The sequence below is a fragment of the Phyllobates terribilis genome, unplaced genomic scaffold (genome assembly GCF_046119375.1).
Source record: "Phyllobates terribilis strain yellow unplaced genomic scaffold, ASM4611937v1 Scaffold_1__5_contigs__length_1240528914, whole genome shotgun sequence".
Taxonomy (NCBI): Eukaryota; Metazoa; Chordata; class Amphibia; order Anura; family Dendrobatidae; genus Phyllobates; species Phyllobates terribilis.
In genome coordinates this window covers 389,558,320-389,574,377 of record NW_027362761.1, presented here as the reverse complement: position 1 = coordinate 389,574,377, position 16,058 = coordinate 389,558,320, and the positions used below count along the sequence as shown (strand labels likewise).

Below are 16,058 nucleotides of genomic sequence, written 5' to 3'. Positions count from 1 at the left end.
ATCGCAGGGGAATTGCATAATCCGAAAGGCATGACGAGATACTCGTAATGGCCATCACAAGTGTTAAAGGCTGTTTTTCACTCATCGCCCTCACGGATTCGCACTAGATTATATGCCCCTCGCATGTCCAGCTTAGTGAAAATATGAGCCCCTCGCAACCTGTCAAATAGCTCAGAAATAATGGGCAGAGGGTATTTATTCTTGATGGTGATGGCATTTAATCCTCTGTAATCAATGCAGGGACGCAAATCACCCCCTTTCTTCTGGACGAAGAAAAACCCCGCTCCCGCAGGAGAGACCGATTTTCTGATAAACCCCCGAGCCAGATTCTCCTTGATATAGTCAGACATGGCCTGAGTTTCGGGTACAGACAGAGGGTAGACCCTACCGCGAGGGGGCTCAGTACCGGGAACCAGGTCAATAGGGCAGTCATACGGTCGGTGGGGAGGTAAAGTCAGAGCAGCCTTTTTAGAAAAGACATCCACAAAGCTCCGATATTGCACAGGCAGAGCGGACAAGTCGGGAGTAGGCTCTGAGACTGCCCCTCGGATGGCTGTTACCATACACTGGGGCACACAATCTTTACCCCAGGAAGAAATTCTCCCTGTACTCCAGTCAATGTGTGGAGAGTGATGGCGTAGCCAAGGAAGGCCCAATAACACCTCATCTAATCCCCCGGGGATAATAAGGAAGGAGATAACCTCCCGGTGACCCTGAGCAAACGACATGGTGAGGGGAACAGACTGGTGAGTGATTTGTGTATCCAGCAGAGAACCAGTGACCACCCTGATGTTCATTGACCTAGACAGTAACTCCATAGGAATGGCATGCCTCTGGGCAAATGCTGAAGACAAAAAATTGCCATCAGCTCCAGAATCCACCCACGCCTTGGCAGTAACCATGGTTGTTCCGAAGGACAACGTCACCTCATAAAGTAATTTAGAGGACGAAACCCCTGAATCTAACACACCCCCTCCAGCGGTGGTTAGACACCCTCATTTCCCGACTGCTTGGAAACCTTATTAACGGGGTACTCCAAGGGATGTGCAGGTCGGGAACGGGGGGGCTTAGACTTAGTCCGGGATATGTCCATAGCCTCAGGCTCCGGGTTGGGAACCGCGGGTTTGGAGATAGAGAAAGCGGGTGCCAACCGAAACCGAGGTCTGGAAACCTCCAGCTCTAACTTGCGTTCTGCATGACGCAGATCTATTCGGTTAGCAAGTGTAATTAACTCTTCCAGAGAGGTTGGAATCTCCCTGGTGGCTAGGGCATCTTTAATATGCCCAGCCAACCCCCTCCAAAACACCGGGATTAGCGACCGCTCAGCCCAATTCAGCTCAGCCGCAAAAGTTCTGAACTGGATGGCATAGTGACTGGCGGTGCCCGAACTCTGGCTCAACGCAAGAAGCTTGAGAGCCATATCATGCGTAACCTGAGGCCCCAGGAATACACTCTTTAGGGTTTTAATGAAAAGACCCGCATTAGCCACTACCGGGTCATTTCGCTCCAACAGAGGAGTAGCCCACTGCAGAGCCCGGTGGGAGAGTAATGAGATGACATATCCCACTTTGGCTCTTTCGGAGGGGAACCATGCCTCCATCATCTCCAAGTGTATGGAGCATAAATTAATAAAACCCCTGCAGAATTTACTGTCCCCAGAAAATTTTTCTGGAAGGGCAAAGCGGGGTAATGGAGCACTTGCAGTGGTCGCAGCCGAGTTAATCATATTGGTTGCTAGAGAAGCTGCCTGGGTAGCCACTGCAGTGGTATCAGCAACCGGGGCAGCTTGTTCCAGAGATCTAAGTCTGGTCTCTAGTTGCTGTATATAGCGCAGCAGCTGCTGATTGTCTTCCATGTTCGGCAAGACCCTGGCGCTCAGATACTGTTAAGGGGACGGTTGCAAACAATTTTATTAAATAGGAACGCAACCGACCCCGGGGTCCACAATGCAGCCTGGTGGACTGCTGCCGAACACTTCCCGGGTGGAAAGGGAAGTAACCAACTAAAATGATACCCTTCCGTGTTAACAACACACGGAACCGGGTATAGCGGTACGCTCTATCTCCGTTAACTGCACGGAAGATGAGCGTCCGGCGACGCACCTACAAACTGCCTAACCCCTCCGTGTTACTGCACACGGAATGGGTATAACGGTTCACACAATCTCCAAGAACCGCAGGGAGACGTGTGACCGGGGAAGGAGCAGTAGCCCTGTCTTCGATACAGGCGCTGCGCTATAGGAGTTGGCGCTAGGGTGCGGGTATAACGGTTCACACAATCTCCAAGAACCGCAGGGAGACGTGTGACTGGGGAAGAAGCAGTAGCCCTGTCTTCGATACAGGCGCTACGCTATAGGAGTTGGCGCTAGTATGCGGGTGTGATTCACACCGGGTATTCATGCACTCAGCCGGCGTGCTACCGGACTGAGCCGACCCGCTCAATATGGCTCTTCGAGGAGCTCAAGAGGACAGCGTGCACACCACAAACAACCAGCTCAAATGATCTGAGCGCGCCACCATGTTTGTGGGCGGGCCTTTTAAAAACTAAGCCCTGCCCCACTGTCACACCATTGGTGACATCACCTGTGACCAATCAGACGGTACCAGGTTACCGGATCAGCTGGTTCCTGAACCACCAATCACGGTCCGCCATGTCACGGCATGCTCAGTGCGATGCATCTTGGACTTAGGCTGCGGTAGCCTAGTCTCTCTCCGCAACTTGTGCTTCATGTTGCTAGGCACAAATACATGAGATACCACTTGTACCTCTCATGCATTGGCTAGGTGTTGCGACTGATGGTGATGCTGTGCAGCATCAGCCCTGGCTGGACCAGAATGGGAGACCACAGAATCCTCTGATGACTCAGAACCCATTTCTGATCCAGCAAGCGCCTGGAGCTTAACAGACATATTAACCATTTATATAAGAGTTATCCAAACATGCCCATATATATCTACTCTCCAGAGATCAATGTATATAGTCTATATGAGTCAATCTCTATAGGGATATTATTGATGAAATCTATTCATTGCAAGTGCAGTAAAAAGAGTTTCCAGAATTATAATCATATTTGGATAACTCTTATATAAATGGTTAAATTGCAGCATCTATATACCTCTCCCTTCATCTGGTCTATATACCATTTTCCTATGGTGGGAATATTCCTTCCCCCTCTTGAGCTACATTTTTTTTTATATTTATTTTTGTTTGTATTGTTTTTTTGTATTTTAATATGTCCTTGTTTTGTGTCTTTTTAAAATATATGAATTAATTCATAAAGTATATTTACGGTATTGATTGTGTCCTCTCTAATATCAAGTTTTTGGCTGTATTATTTGTATTTTGGTATTTCGGACTTATTGGTTGGTTACTATTGGTATTTCCTTCTGTTTTGTAGGATCTATTCCATTTAACTATTATCCTGGCATTCAAGTTAAATGAGGAATGTAAATTATACCGCTAGACAATACACTCACTTCCTGATGCTGTGGTTTGCAATGGACGAACAGTTTAATGAGTGTGAATAATGTCAGTGATCGACCTTCTGTGTCTATCACTAGACATTGTTGGTAGTCCAAGGCCACTGGACAAGAGCCCTGCAAACCTTGTCCTAATTGCCAGAATTCCTGATGCAACGTGACACACCCATGTCGTGGCACCTTACTAATCAGAAGAAGCATTGGAGATGCTGGCAGGTAGGAACATGTATGCAGAATTCTGGTCCAGCAGGCCAGGACTATCCACATGTATATACCAGCGTCTTGCAATTATCTTTACTAAACTCTAGTGGTTACCATGAAAATATTTGGTGACAACTGTATTCAACCATTTAGGCATTGTTCATTGAAAGTGACTTGGAAAATTACAGTCCAAAAATTACCAAGCATTTATCATACCACATAGACTATTATGTAAATGACTGTTACTAACATACAACCCCTGGCAAAAATTATGGAATCACCGGGCTCGGAGGATGTTCATTCAGTTGTTTAATGTTGTTTAAAAAAAGCAGATCACAGACATGGCACAAAACTAAACTCATTTCAAATGGCAACTTTAGGGCTTTAAGAAACACTAAAAGAAATCAAGATTAAAAATGTGGTATTCAGTAAGGGTAATTTTTTTCAGACCAAGCAGAGGGAAAAAATTATGGAATCACTCAATTCTGAGGAAAAAATTATGGAATCACCCTGTATATTTTAATTTCCAAAACAAACACCTGCATCAAATTATATCTTCTCGTTAGTCTGCATCTAAAAAGGAGTGATCACACCTTGGAGAGCTGTTGCACCAAGTGGACTGACATGAATCATGGCTCCAACACGAGAGATGTCAATTGAAACAAAGGAGAGGATTATCAAACTCTTAAAAGAAGGTAAATCATCATGCAATGTTGCAAAAGATGTTGGTTGTTCACAGTCAGCTGTGTCTAAAATCTGGACCAAATACAAACAACATGGGAAGGTTGTTAAAGGCAAACATACTGGTAGACCAAGGAAGACATCAAAGCGTCAAGACCAGAAACTTAAAGTAATATGTCTCCAAAACAGGAAATGCACAACAAAACAAATGAGGAACGAATGGGAGGAAACTGGAGTCAATGTCTGTGACCGAACTGTAAGAAACCGCTTAAAGGAAATGGGATTTACATACAGAAAAGCTAAACATAAGCCATCATTAACACCTAAACAGAAAAAAAAAAAGGTTACAATGGGCTAAGGAAAAGCAATCGTGGACTGTGGATGACTGGATGAAAGTCATATTCAGTGATGAATCACGAATCTGCATTGGGTAAGGTGATGATGCTGGAACTTTTGTTTGGTGCCGTTCCAATGAGATTTATAAAGATGACAGCATGAAGAGAACATGCAAATTTCCACAGTCATTGATGATATGGGGCTGCATGTCAGGTAAAGGCACTGGGGAGATGGCTGTCATTACATCTTCAATAAATGCCCAAGTTTACATTGATACTTTGGACAGTTTTCTTATCCCATAAATTGAAAGGATGTTTGGGGATGATGACATCATTTTTCAAGATGATAATGCATCCTGCCATAGAGCAAAAACTGTGAAAACATTCCTTGAAAGAAGACACATAAGGTCAATGTCATGGCCTGCAAATAGTCCAGATCTCAATCCAATTGCAAATCTTTGGTGGAAGTTGAAGAAAATGGTCCATGACAAGGCGCCAACCTGCAAAGTTGATCTGGCAAAAGCAATCAGAGAAAGTTGGAGCCAGATTGATGAAGAGTACTGTTTGTCACTCGTTAAGTCCATGCCCCAGAGACTGCAAGCAGTTTTTAAAGCCAAAGATGGTGCAACAAAATACTAGTGATGTATTGGAGTATTCTTTTGTGTGTTTGTTTTTCATGATTCCATAATTTTTTCCTCAGAATTGAATGATTCCATAACTTTTTCCCTCTGTTGGTCTGAAAAAAATTACCCTTACTGAGAACCACATTTTTAATCTTGATTTTTTTTTGTGTTTCTTAAAGCCCTACAGTTGCCATTTGAAAAAAGTTTAGTTTTGTGCCATGTCTGTGATCTGCTTTTTTTCGACAACATTAAACAACTGAATGAACATCCTCTGAGCCTGGTGATTCCATAATTTTTGCCAGGGGTTGTATTTATGACGGACGGTTAACCAATGGTAAAGTTGATATACATATTTTCTTTCTATTTTATTGAGTGCTTGCATAATTATTACTGTATTTTTTTCTACACGTGAATACTTTTTACCTGCACAGTTCTTTCCATCAGCAGTTAGCTCAAATCCAGCATTGCAAATACATTGGAAGCTTCCTTCAGTGTTAACACACCGGCCATGTTTGCAGAGGATGCCATTTTGAATGCATTCATCAATATCTGTGTGATATGAAAATATTATTTTACATAGTAAAAAACAGGAACAAAAATAAATCAGAACAAGCATCCTGTCTCACAGTATCATGTGCGGGTGGTCTATTTCCAAATTAAAATGGAACTATAATCACTACAAGAAGCAAGTAATAATCTAATCAAATTATTAATCTAATAAATTATTATTATATCAATAAGACTATTAAGATTAATTGGTCTGTGAATGTGTAGAGATATAAGTCGTAGAAATGAGGAATTAATTGGCTGGAAACTTAGAAGGCTACATGAGTTGTATTTGAAAATATATTGTGTGGTTAGATTATAACCTTTGCTTGATTTATGGGATGATTGTGGTTTTGTAATTGTATTATATCTATTACTTTATTACAGGGACCTCATGTTTAGGATGCTTCTTGTTGTGAGTCATTGCAGTGCTAGTGGGTCTCTTTTTTTAAACTTGCTTCATTGAAAAAAAGTAAAAACTTTTACAAATAAATAATACAATGTACATAATCTGGCATATGAAAAAAAAGTTTTAGCACTGTAAAGATAGATGAGTATATGTGAATAAAGTAACAAAACGAAAACGGGTAAAGAAAATCATTGCTTTAACTTTCCATTACACTAAATGAGTGTGGATAGAAGGTTGTGAAGTGCCTAGGTGGGTTCAAAAGACTAAACAATCTTCCTTTCTAGATGAAGCCCTTGTATATGCAGAAGTACAGAGATAAACTAAATACATGTAATTTTGCATTCTATCTCAAATTCCCCAAACTGGAGAATAAAAAGAAAATAATCTGGGGCATCCCATTAATTTAATTGGTCAACTTAATATTTCCTGAATGGCATAGGGAAGGATTTGTTAATGGTCTAAGTAGTAATTATGACCACAGCCCCCAGGAGAACAAGAGAGTCAGTGACTTGTATGAGTAAATCAGAGGCTTCATTTTACAATGCTTGTATAATAGAACAGTTCCAAATCAAATAGCAATAGTCAGCTGTAGAGATGAGCAGATCTTTTGAAATTCGAATTTGCTGGCTTCACCAAATTTTCCACAAAAATTCCATTTGCATCAAATTAATTCATGTGAATCTCAATACTGGAAAACTTGTAAATGCTCAGAACAAACCTGGGGGATAAGACAGAGAGAGAAAGGGAGAAGATTCTGCTGACCATAAGAGCTTACGATCTACAGGAGAGAGAGACTTACCCAGTGACTTTGGAGATGGACTAAACTCTGCTAGACAAATTGCTCCATTGGGAACAGCTGATCTGTGATGGCCCAGATACTGATCACAACTGAACAAGCTATGATAATCTGCTAGATTTTATGCTGCAGGGCATTATGGGAAGCTCATGTGGCCATGCAAAAAGACATAAGCTCACACTCTGATGCTTCAGAAATGTGGGAAATGGTGGTGGGCAATTTTTTTTTTTATTGTGAATCTGCAAATCGAATCTCAAAATGTTCCAATTCACATGAAACTGTGAATTTCAGGAAATTTGACTTGAACTCAGTCCTTCATGGATCAATCCACTCAACACTAGTCAGCTGGAGAGTTACATCTTGTATAGTTAAAGGGGTTCATCTATTTTTCTTACCTTAATGTATGAAATTGGGGCTAAAAATCATTTTTGCATTTGGGTTTCATTTAAAATTTTGCACTGTTTTCCTCCTATAGTCGGTGTATTACAATGTCTACTGCTGTCTGCAGAATGAATTAACGGGGTTGGCCACATTATGTTTATTTTAGCAGATGTGTTAAGGACATGATTTTATGGCAGTTACTATTATATAGATATGACAGGTTCTCCTCCAGCTTTTATTAGTGCAGCTTACTTCACAGACTGCACAGATCTCCTGTCCATTAAATGGCTGATGGTGGCAGAACATATGACCAGATAAGTACATCTGCATTGTCCAATTGGGTAATAAATTGGTGAATGAGGAATTTTCTGTTGTTTTTATTTCTGTCTTTTTATGTTTTTCAGATATCCTTTTCTGGGCTACTTTGGATTCGGTGGATTACTTCGGACATGCATGTGATTTTTTTATTTTTTCAGTAAATTGGTGAACAAGGGTAGTGTGGAGGAGTCTTTATTCAAATAAAGTGTTTTTTTCTGTGTATGTGTGTTTAATTTTTACTACAGGGTTGGTAGTTTGGGTGTCTGATTGACACCTCTCCATTACTAGCCCCAGGGGTTGATGGCAGCTTTTTTTTGGCAAATCACAGCTGTCATCAACCCCAACTACCATTACTTCGATTGCCAACGCTCCAGGGCGATCGGGAAGAACAGGGTAAAGTGACAAAATTGGCGCATCTCATGAGGCTGCAGGCTTGTATTTTAGGTTGAGAAGGGCCTAATAATCAGAGACCTTCTCAGCCCACAGCTTTCTGCATTACCTAGGCTGGTTATCAAAAATAGGGGGACCCCACATTATTTTTTAAAATTATTTATTTATTTAATAGGTTAAATAAGGCTAAACACCCTTTAGTGCCACATTAAAAACACTAAAGGGTGCTAGTTTAATGTATGTAGGGGGCTTGTGACATTAAAATATCTACGTTACATCTCTCTATATTCTACAAATCTATCTATTCAATCTATCTATTCTGATGGCTCAAGCTGTGTACCTGGCTGATAAAATTTCCTTTGAGATGTGTGCAGAAAAATCGGGCAGCACACATGGTCTGTGTGCTGTCCAATTTTTCCTCGCATTGTACTTGTCCGATTTATATGCTCATGTGAGCCAGCCCTAATAGAGAGGCTATAAAAGGCAAACAGTGCAAAATGTTTAATGAAACCCATTTCAAAAATTATTTTTAGCCCCAATTGCATGCATATAAATAAGAAAAAAATGTCCAAGCAGGTGTACAACACTTTAAGCATGCATTTTATGTAACTTTGGAGAAGTCGAATAATCACAATCTTTTATATTAAGTTGGATCAACTTGTTGAGAATCATACAAATGGTATTCTCAAAATCAGCATCTTTCATCCTTCAGGGAAAAAGTCAGCAACCTTCACTTACAGTATCTAGAGCTGGTCAAGGATTGTTTGATGTATTAGAATCAATCAAGTGTGGCTAGGCAGATGATACCAGCCCGCTTGTAAGTTAATAATTCCATTGGAAAAAAATAAGTGTAAGATTAGCTGAAAATTGGAAGTTAATGTTGTTGTGCTGTTGTAAGAATTTGTAAAAGAAGGTGTGAGATATTTCATACTTGTTCTGTAGTTGATCAAATGTTAACAGGATATTGTTCCAGAAAAGATCCTTCAGGATGTTTATTCCATAATGGGAACAGAATAGTTTCATTGTGGGGTCCCCTCAAGAACATGAGTAAGTAAAGAAATTTTATTAGACCAAACTTTTTGGCCTTTTCTCTGTATCAACAAGACTTTGGTTTTGAATTGATGGTGGACATTTCAATGCATACCATAGCATAGAAACATATATCAGGAATTGTAGGATCTCTGAGGATATGTTGAGGCTTAAATATTTGAGTTGACCAGTGAAGAAAATATAAATATATAGCTGGCAAAGCCATTCCAGCATGAGTTATGAGTAAAACCTATTCAGTTTGTGTCTAGCCTAAATAATATAGCCAAGCGGTTCCATGGCTATTAAAAATAATAGGGGAGCAGAAGACACAGGTATCACCTTCAAGGGATAAAAAACATGTAAAACCTACTTTTGGGTGTTTAGAGGATGGCAATCTACTTTGTTAATACACAAAAGAGATACAGTACAGTCATTCTGTGGAGTCAGGGCTAGGTTTCAACAAGTAAAGCCAAGGTTTAATGAGGTGGCTCACTACAATGTATATTGTGCACAATGGTGTAAACCTTTCAAATAAATATTTTTGAAAATATCTTATGTTGACATATTTTCCTCTTAGTGGTGCTATCGCTGCTCGCTCAGTCCCGATCATGTGACCCACGGCTCCAGCCACCACTGAAATATAGACTCTGGAAGTTGACCTTACATCACCGCGACCTTACATCAGTTTTACGCATTCCACCTGGAATTGACTGGGCTATTGATAATGTTTCACAGTTGATGAAAAGTCAACTTCCAGAGTCCGGAAGTTGATGTGACATCACCGGATGTCAGCAGCGGCTGCAGCCAGGGGTCACCACTCAGAGGCAAATATGTCAACATAAGGTACTGTCTTTGCAAAAAGACTTATTTGAAAGCTTAAAATCGATGTGCACAATATACAGTACATTGTAGTGGACCAGCTCTTTAATCCTGCACTGATTCTTCTGAAATTACCTAAAACCTTTCTCAAATTAGCTAAGACACTGTACTACTGACTGAGATGATTATATTAGATCTTTTAGTACTATAGCAAACAGCTTAAAATCTATAATTATCAACAAAATAGGATGGTAAGAGCCACAGTCAAGTAGACTGATGGGTCTTTATTCTCAATGACATCTGTTGGCATACAATCAGTTTTAATTCTCATCTTTGCAGCTGAAATTTACATTTTTATGCTATATCCTGAATTTTCCTTTAGCTTTCCTATTAAATATTTGAAAAGCAACATTGACACAAAATATTTTAGAACTAGTAATACAATGCATTCACATTAGCTCATGTTTTCAGGACTTGTGAGTAAAGGAGAACATTATTGACATGAAGCTTTGTTCGAGGTAGTCTGACAACTCTTAATAGAACTTCTACTGACAGGCTTTGAACAAGCCACTCCATTCATCAATCCCTCGCCTGGGGAACTCTGGCCTTCACCATTTAATCCCCATATAGTTGTCTGGACTCAAGTAGGGCCCCTTCGGTTAGGTGTACAAATTGGCTCCTGGCTGGTGGAGCGAGTGGGAAGAAAGAAGGGTCATCAAGGCGGATGACCTGCAGGTCAAAGTCAGAAATAGAATTTTGTGGTAGTCAAGTAGACAGAAAAATGAGCCAAGGTAAGGAACTAAATACCAGAAAATATGAATATATAGGTTATTAGGCACAGAAAAATTTACAGACCAGGGTAGTAGCAAATAATAACGGGTAGATAGAAGTTGCTGTGAGTTTAAATAAAGTATGGCTCCACCCAAATCTCACAACAATGACATAATTAGATGAACGATGTTAAAATTAACCCACAAGCTTCATGTCTGGATAGCATGACAAGTCCCAGATATCACCCAACAGAGCAGCTATTTTATTGTCCTGTGTCATACGCAATTAAAGTGCAGCACCACCTAGCGACAGATGCAGAGGTAGTAGGGACAAGTTCAGTTATGAATGTTACAGTCACTATAGTGAAATAATTATACTTACCAATACATGCTTTATTGGTAGGAGTTCTTTGGAACCCAGAATGGCACTTACAATAATACGATCCAGGTGTATTAACACAGTCACCATTGGTACATGGATTTGATGTGCATTCATCAACATCTGTTTGGAGTAATGAAAGAATATACTTTGCTTCAAACTATATAATGAAGATTATGTTATTTCTTAGGGCAGAGCTTTTAAGTAAAATTTCCAATTTCTTTTACTAAATATCCAACAGTACAATTATTCATATAGCCCAAAGTGAAATTTAGATTATTTGTTCGAATGTGTTTATTTCCATGTGGAACATTTCCTCAGATTCTAGGTTATCAGATCATTTCAACAATAATCTATTCATTTCCAAAATAAACTCTGTCCATTTACTAATTTTGTATAAGTTATTGTAGTTCACTTATTTAATTTAGGTGGTTAGAAATGCTTATAATAAGAATTCCATGTATTATGCTTTAAATTGCTATTAATGACACCCTGGGGTGCTGCTGAGTATGCATTAGGGCAGTGTTACTGTGTATTACCAGTCTCTCTCTTTCTTGTATGTTTATCCATGTCCTTCGGAAAGTAAATCTTAGAAAGTTGAAAATTGTAATCCAAACAAGTGCATTTGGCACCATCTTCTATGGGATCTTAAAACACCCAGACACAGGGAGCTCCAAAATCATATATAACATATATAATATGTATAGAAAATCGAAAATATAATGATAGGTAAAAATATTCACCAAGAGCAATCTGGCATGCAAGTCTTACTTACCATTGCACTCTGTTTGTGTCTCCTGCTTGTATCCCATGTTGCAATCACAACGGTAACTGTTAAGGTTAGGAATACACCGTCCATTTAGACAAAGATTTGGGTATAGTTTGCATATGTCTATTGTTTGGTTTAATGTTGCTGAAATAAAAAAAAAATTGTATTGTACATACTTATTTCATAGCTGTGTGCTACATTAAAGGGTCATACCGGCTGGCACTGAGGTTGCACAGCAGAATTGCTTCCACTGAGAGAAAGTCTATGTATATGGAGTCCAATGGATAAAGGCATGATTTGGGTTTTGTCAGATGCATGAGCATCTGACAACAAAACTTCTATGTACCACCATATGAAGTAGGAAGTGTATGGAAGCACAATATAGGGCTCATGCACCCTTAAAGCAGCCACATTGTGAGATCAGTATAAAATCGAGCCTTAAAGAGGCAAAGAACCCTTTCCTATTTAGATGCTTTTTTATACAATAATAAATAAATCTACAAATAATAGTTACTAGTGACGAGCGAGCATGCTCGCCACTGCTTGGTACTCGCCCGAGCATCTCAGTACTCGAGATGCTCGGAGCTCGCCGAGTACTTTCAAGATGCTCGGGCGGGAGCTCGGGTCCCTGTCCTGAACGTTTGGCGCTATTTAGAGCACCAATCAAGCAGGGATTGTCTGCCACTCACTGTAATGTCACAGCCATGGTGGTTGTGGCATTACAGTGATTGCCCAAATCGATGGGAACAGTGCTCACAGTGAAACATGAAAAGCCGGCAATTCAGCAGCGCCATACACCGGTACCCGACAATTTAGAACAGAAAGAATAGAGCATCACACATAGATTAGATAGATAGAAACATGTCAGTCACATACAGTACAGACCAAAAGTTTGGACACACCTTCTCATTTAAAGATTTTTCTGTGTTTTCATGACTATGAAAATTGTACATTCACACTGAAGGCATCAAAACTATGAATTAACACATGTGGAATTAAAGACTTAGCAAAAAAGCGTGAAACAATTGAAAATATGTCTTATATTCTAGGTTCTTCAAAGTAGCCACCTTTTGCTTTGATGACTGCTTTGCACACTCTTGGCATTCTCTTGATGAGCTTCAAGAGGTAGTCACCGGAAATGGTTCAGGTCTGGTGACTGTGGAGGCCAGGTCATCTGGTGTAGCACCCCATCACTCTCCTGCTTGGTCAAATAGCCCTTACACAGCCTGGAGGTGTGTTTGGGGTCATTGTCCTGTTGAAAAATAAATGATGGTCCAACTAAACGCAAACCGGAATAGCATGTCGCTGCAAGATGCTGTGGTAGCCATGCTGGTTCAGTATGCCTTCAATTTTGAATAAATCCCCAACAGTGTCACCAGAAAAGCACCCCCACACCATTACACCTCCTCCTCCATGCTTCACGGTGGGAACCAGGCATGTAGAGTCCATCTGTTCACCTTTTCTGCGTCGCACAAAGACACGGTGGTTGGAACCAAAGATCTTAAATTTGGACTCATCAGACCAAAGCACAGATTTCCACTGGTCTAATGTCCATTCCTTGTGTTCTTTAGCCCAAACAAGTCTCCTCTGCTTGTTGCCTGTCCTTAGCAGTGGTTTCCTAGCAACTATTTTACCATGAAGGCCTGATGCACAAAGTCTCCTCTTAACAGTTGTTGAAAAGATGTGCCTGCTGCTAGAACTCTGTGTGACATTGACCTGGTCTCTAATCTGAGCTGCTGTTAACCTGCTATTTATGAGGCTGGTGACTCAGATAAACTTATCCTCAGAAGTAGAGGTGACTCTTGGTCTTCCTTTCCTGGGGCGGTCCTCATGTGAGGCAGTTTCTTTGTAGCGCTTGATGGTTTTTGCAACTGCACTTGGGGACACTTTCAAAGTTTGCTCAATTTTTCGCACTGACTGACCTTAATTTCTTAAAGTAATAATGGCCACTCGTTTTTCTTTACTTAGCTGCTTTTTTGTTGCCATAATACAAATTCTAACAGTCTATTCAGTAGGACTATCAGCTGTGTATCCACATGACTTCTGCACAACACAACTGATGGCCCCAACCCCATTTATAAGGCAAGAAATCCCACTTATTAAACCTGACAGGGCACACCTGTGAAGTGAAAACCGTTTCAGGTGACTACCTCTTGAAGCTCATCAAGAGAATGCCAAGAGTGTGCAAAGCAGTCATCAAAGCAAAAGGTGGCTACTTTGAAGAGCCTAGAATATAAGACATATTTTCAGTTGTTTCACACTTTTTTGTAAAGTATACAATTCCACATGTGTTAATTCATAGTTTTGATGCCTTCAGTGTGAATGTACAATTTTCATAGTCATGAAAATACAGTAAAATCTTTAAATGAGAAGGTGTGTCCAAACTTTCGGTCTGTACTGTATATAATAAATACAGTGACAGTGTTGGTTACTGTACTTGTCATTTAGTGTTAAAATAAAGGATTTATTAAAAAAAATAATAGTGTTTTTGTCTCTTTAACCCCTTTACAACCAAAGGTGGTTTTCACGTTAATGACAAGGCCAATTTTTACAATTCTGACCACTGTCACTTTTTGAGGTAATTACTCTGGAACGCTTCAAGGGATCCCCCTGATTCTGAGACTGTTTTTTCGTGACATATTGTAATTCATTATTGTGGTAAAATTTCTTCGATATCACTTGCGTTTATTTGTGAAAAAAATGGAAATTTGGAGAAAATTTTTAAAATTTTGCAATTTTCAAAATTTTAATTTTTATGCCCTTAAATCAGAGAGATATGTCACACAAAATAATTAATAAATAACATTTCCCACATGTCTACTTTAATCAGCACAATTTTGGAACCAACATTTTTTTTTATTGGAGAGCTATAAGGGTTAAAAATTGACCAGCGATTTCTAATTTTTCCAACAAAATTTACAAAACCATTTTTTTATGGATCACATCATGTTTAAAGTCACTTTGAGCCGTCTTTATGACAGAAAATACCCAAAAGTGACACCATTCTAAAAACTGCACCCCTCAAGTTGCTCAAAACCACATTCAAGAACTTTATTAACCCTTCAGGTGCCTCACAGGATTTTTTGGAATGTGGAAGAAAAAAATTAACATTTAACTTTTTTCACAAAAATGTTACTTTAGACCTAATTTTTTTTATTTTTGCAGGGGTAACAGGAAAAAATGGATGCCAAAATTTGTTGTGCAATTTCCCTTGGGCACGCAGATACCCCATATGTGGGGAAAAACCACTGTTTGGGCACACGGCAGGGTTCGGAAGGGAAGGAGCGCCATTTGACTTTTTGAATGTAAAATTTGCTTGAATAATTAGCGGACGCCATGTTGCATTTGGGGAGCCCCTGATGTGCCTAAACAGTGGAAACCCCTCACAAGTGACACCATTTTGGAAACTAGACTTCTCAGGGAACTTATCTAGATGTGTGGTGAGCACGTTGAACCCCCAGGTGCTTCACAGAAGTTTATAACATTGAGCGGTAAAAATAAAATTTTCACATTTTTCCCACAAAAATGTTTTTCAACCCCCACTTTTGCATTTTCATAAGGGTAACAGAAAAAATTGCACTATGCAGTTTGTTGTACAATTTCTCCTGAGTTAGCAGATACCCCATATGTGTGGGAAAACTACTGTTTGGGTGCGCGGCAGGGTTCGAAAGGGAAGGAGCACCATTTGACTTTTTGATTGTAAAATTTGCTTGAATAATTAGCGGATGTGCCCCTGATGTGCCTAAACAGTGGAAACCCCCCACAAGTGACACCATTTTGGAAACTAGACCCCTCAGGGAACTTATATAGATGTGTGGTGGTCACCTTGAACCCCCAAGTCCTTTACAGAAGTTTATAACATGGAGCCGTGAAAATAAAAAAATCTAACTTTTTTCCACAAAAATGATGTTTTAGCCCCAATTTTTTTATTTTCACAAGGGTAAGAGGATAAAATGGACCCCAAAAACTTTTGTGCAATTTCTCCTGAGTACGTCAATACCCCATATGTTTGGAAAATACAGTGTTTGGGCGCACGACAGAGTTCAGTAGGGAAGGAGCACTGTGTGACTTTTTGCACGCAAAATCGGCTGGAATCGAGAGCGGACGCCATGTCGCGTTTGGAGAGCCCCTGA

The 16,058-nt window shown here is 40.0% G+C and overlaps 1 protein-coding gene across 1 annotated transcript in view; it reads right to left on the bottom strand.

Annotated features, from left to right (window-relative positions):
* The window catches only part of FBN2 (fibrillin 2), a 406,583-nt gene that overhangs the window by 233,910 nt on the left and 156,615 nt on the right, over positions 1-16,058 (bottom strand). The window contains exons 11-13 of the mRNA XM_073676558.1: positions 11,932-12,069; positions 11,160-11,279; positions 5,743-5,868 (exon numbers count right to left, since the gene is read on the bottom strand). Of these exons, the coding sequence (XP_073532659.1) occupies positions 5,743-5,868; positions 11,160-11,279; positions 11,932-12,069 (384 nt within the window). The remainder of the gene's footprint in view (positions 1-5,742; positions 5,869-11,159; positions 11,280-11,931; positions 12,070-16,058) is intronic.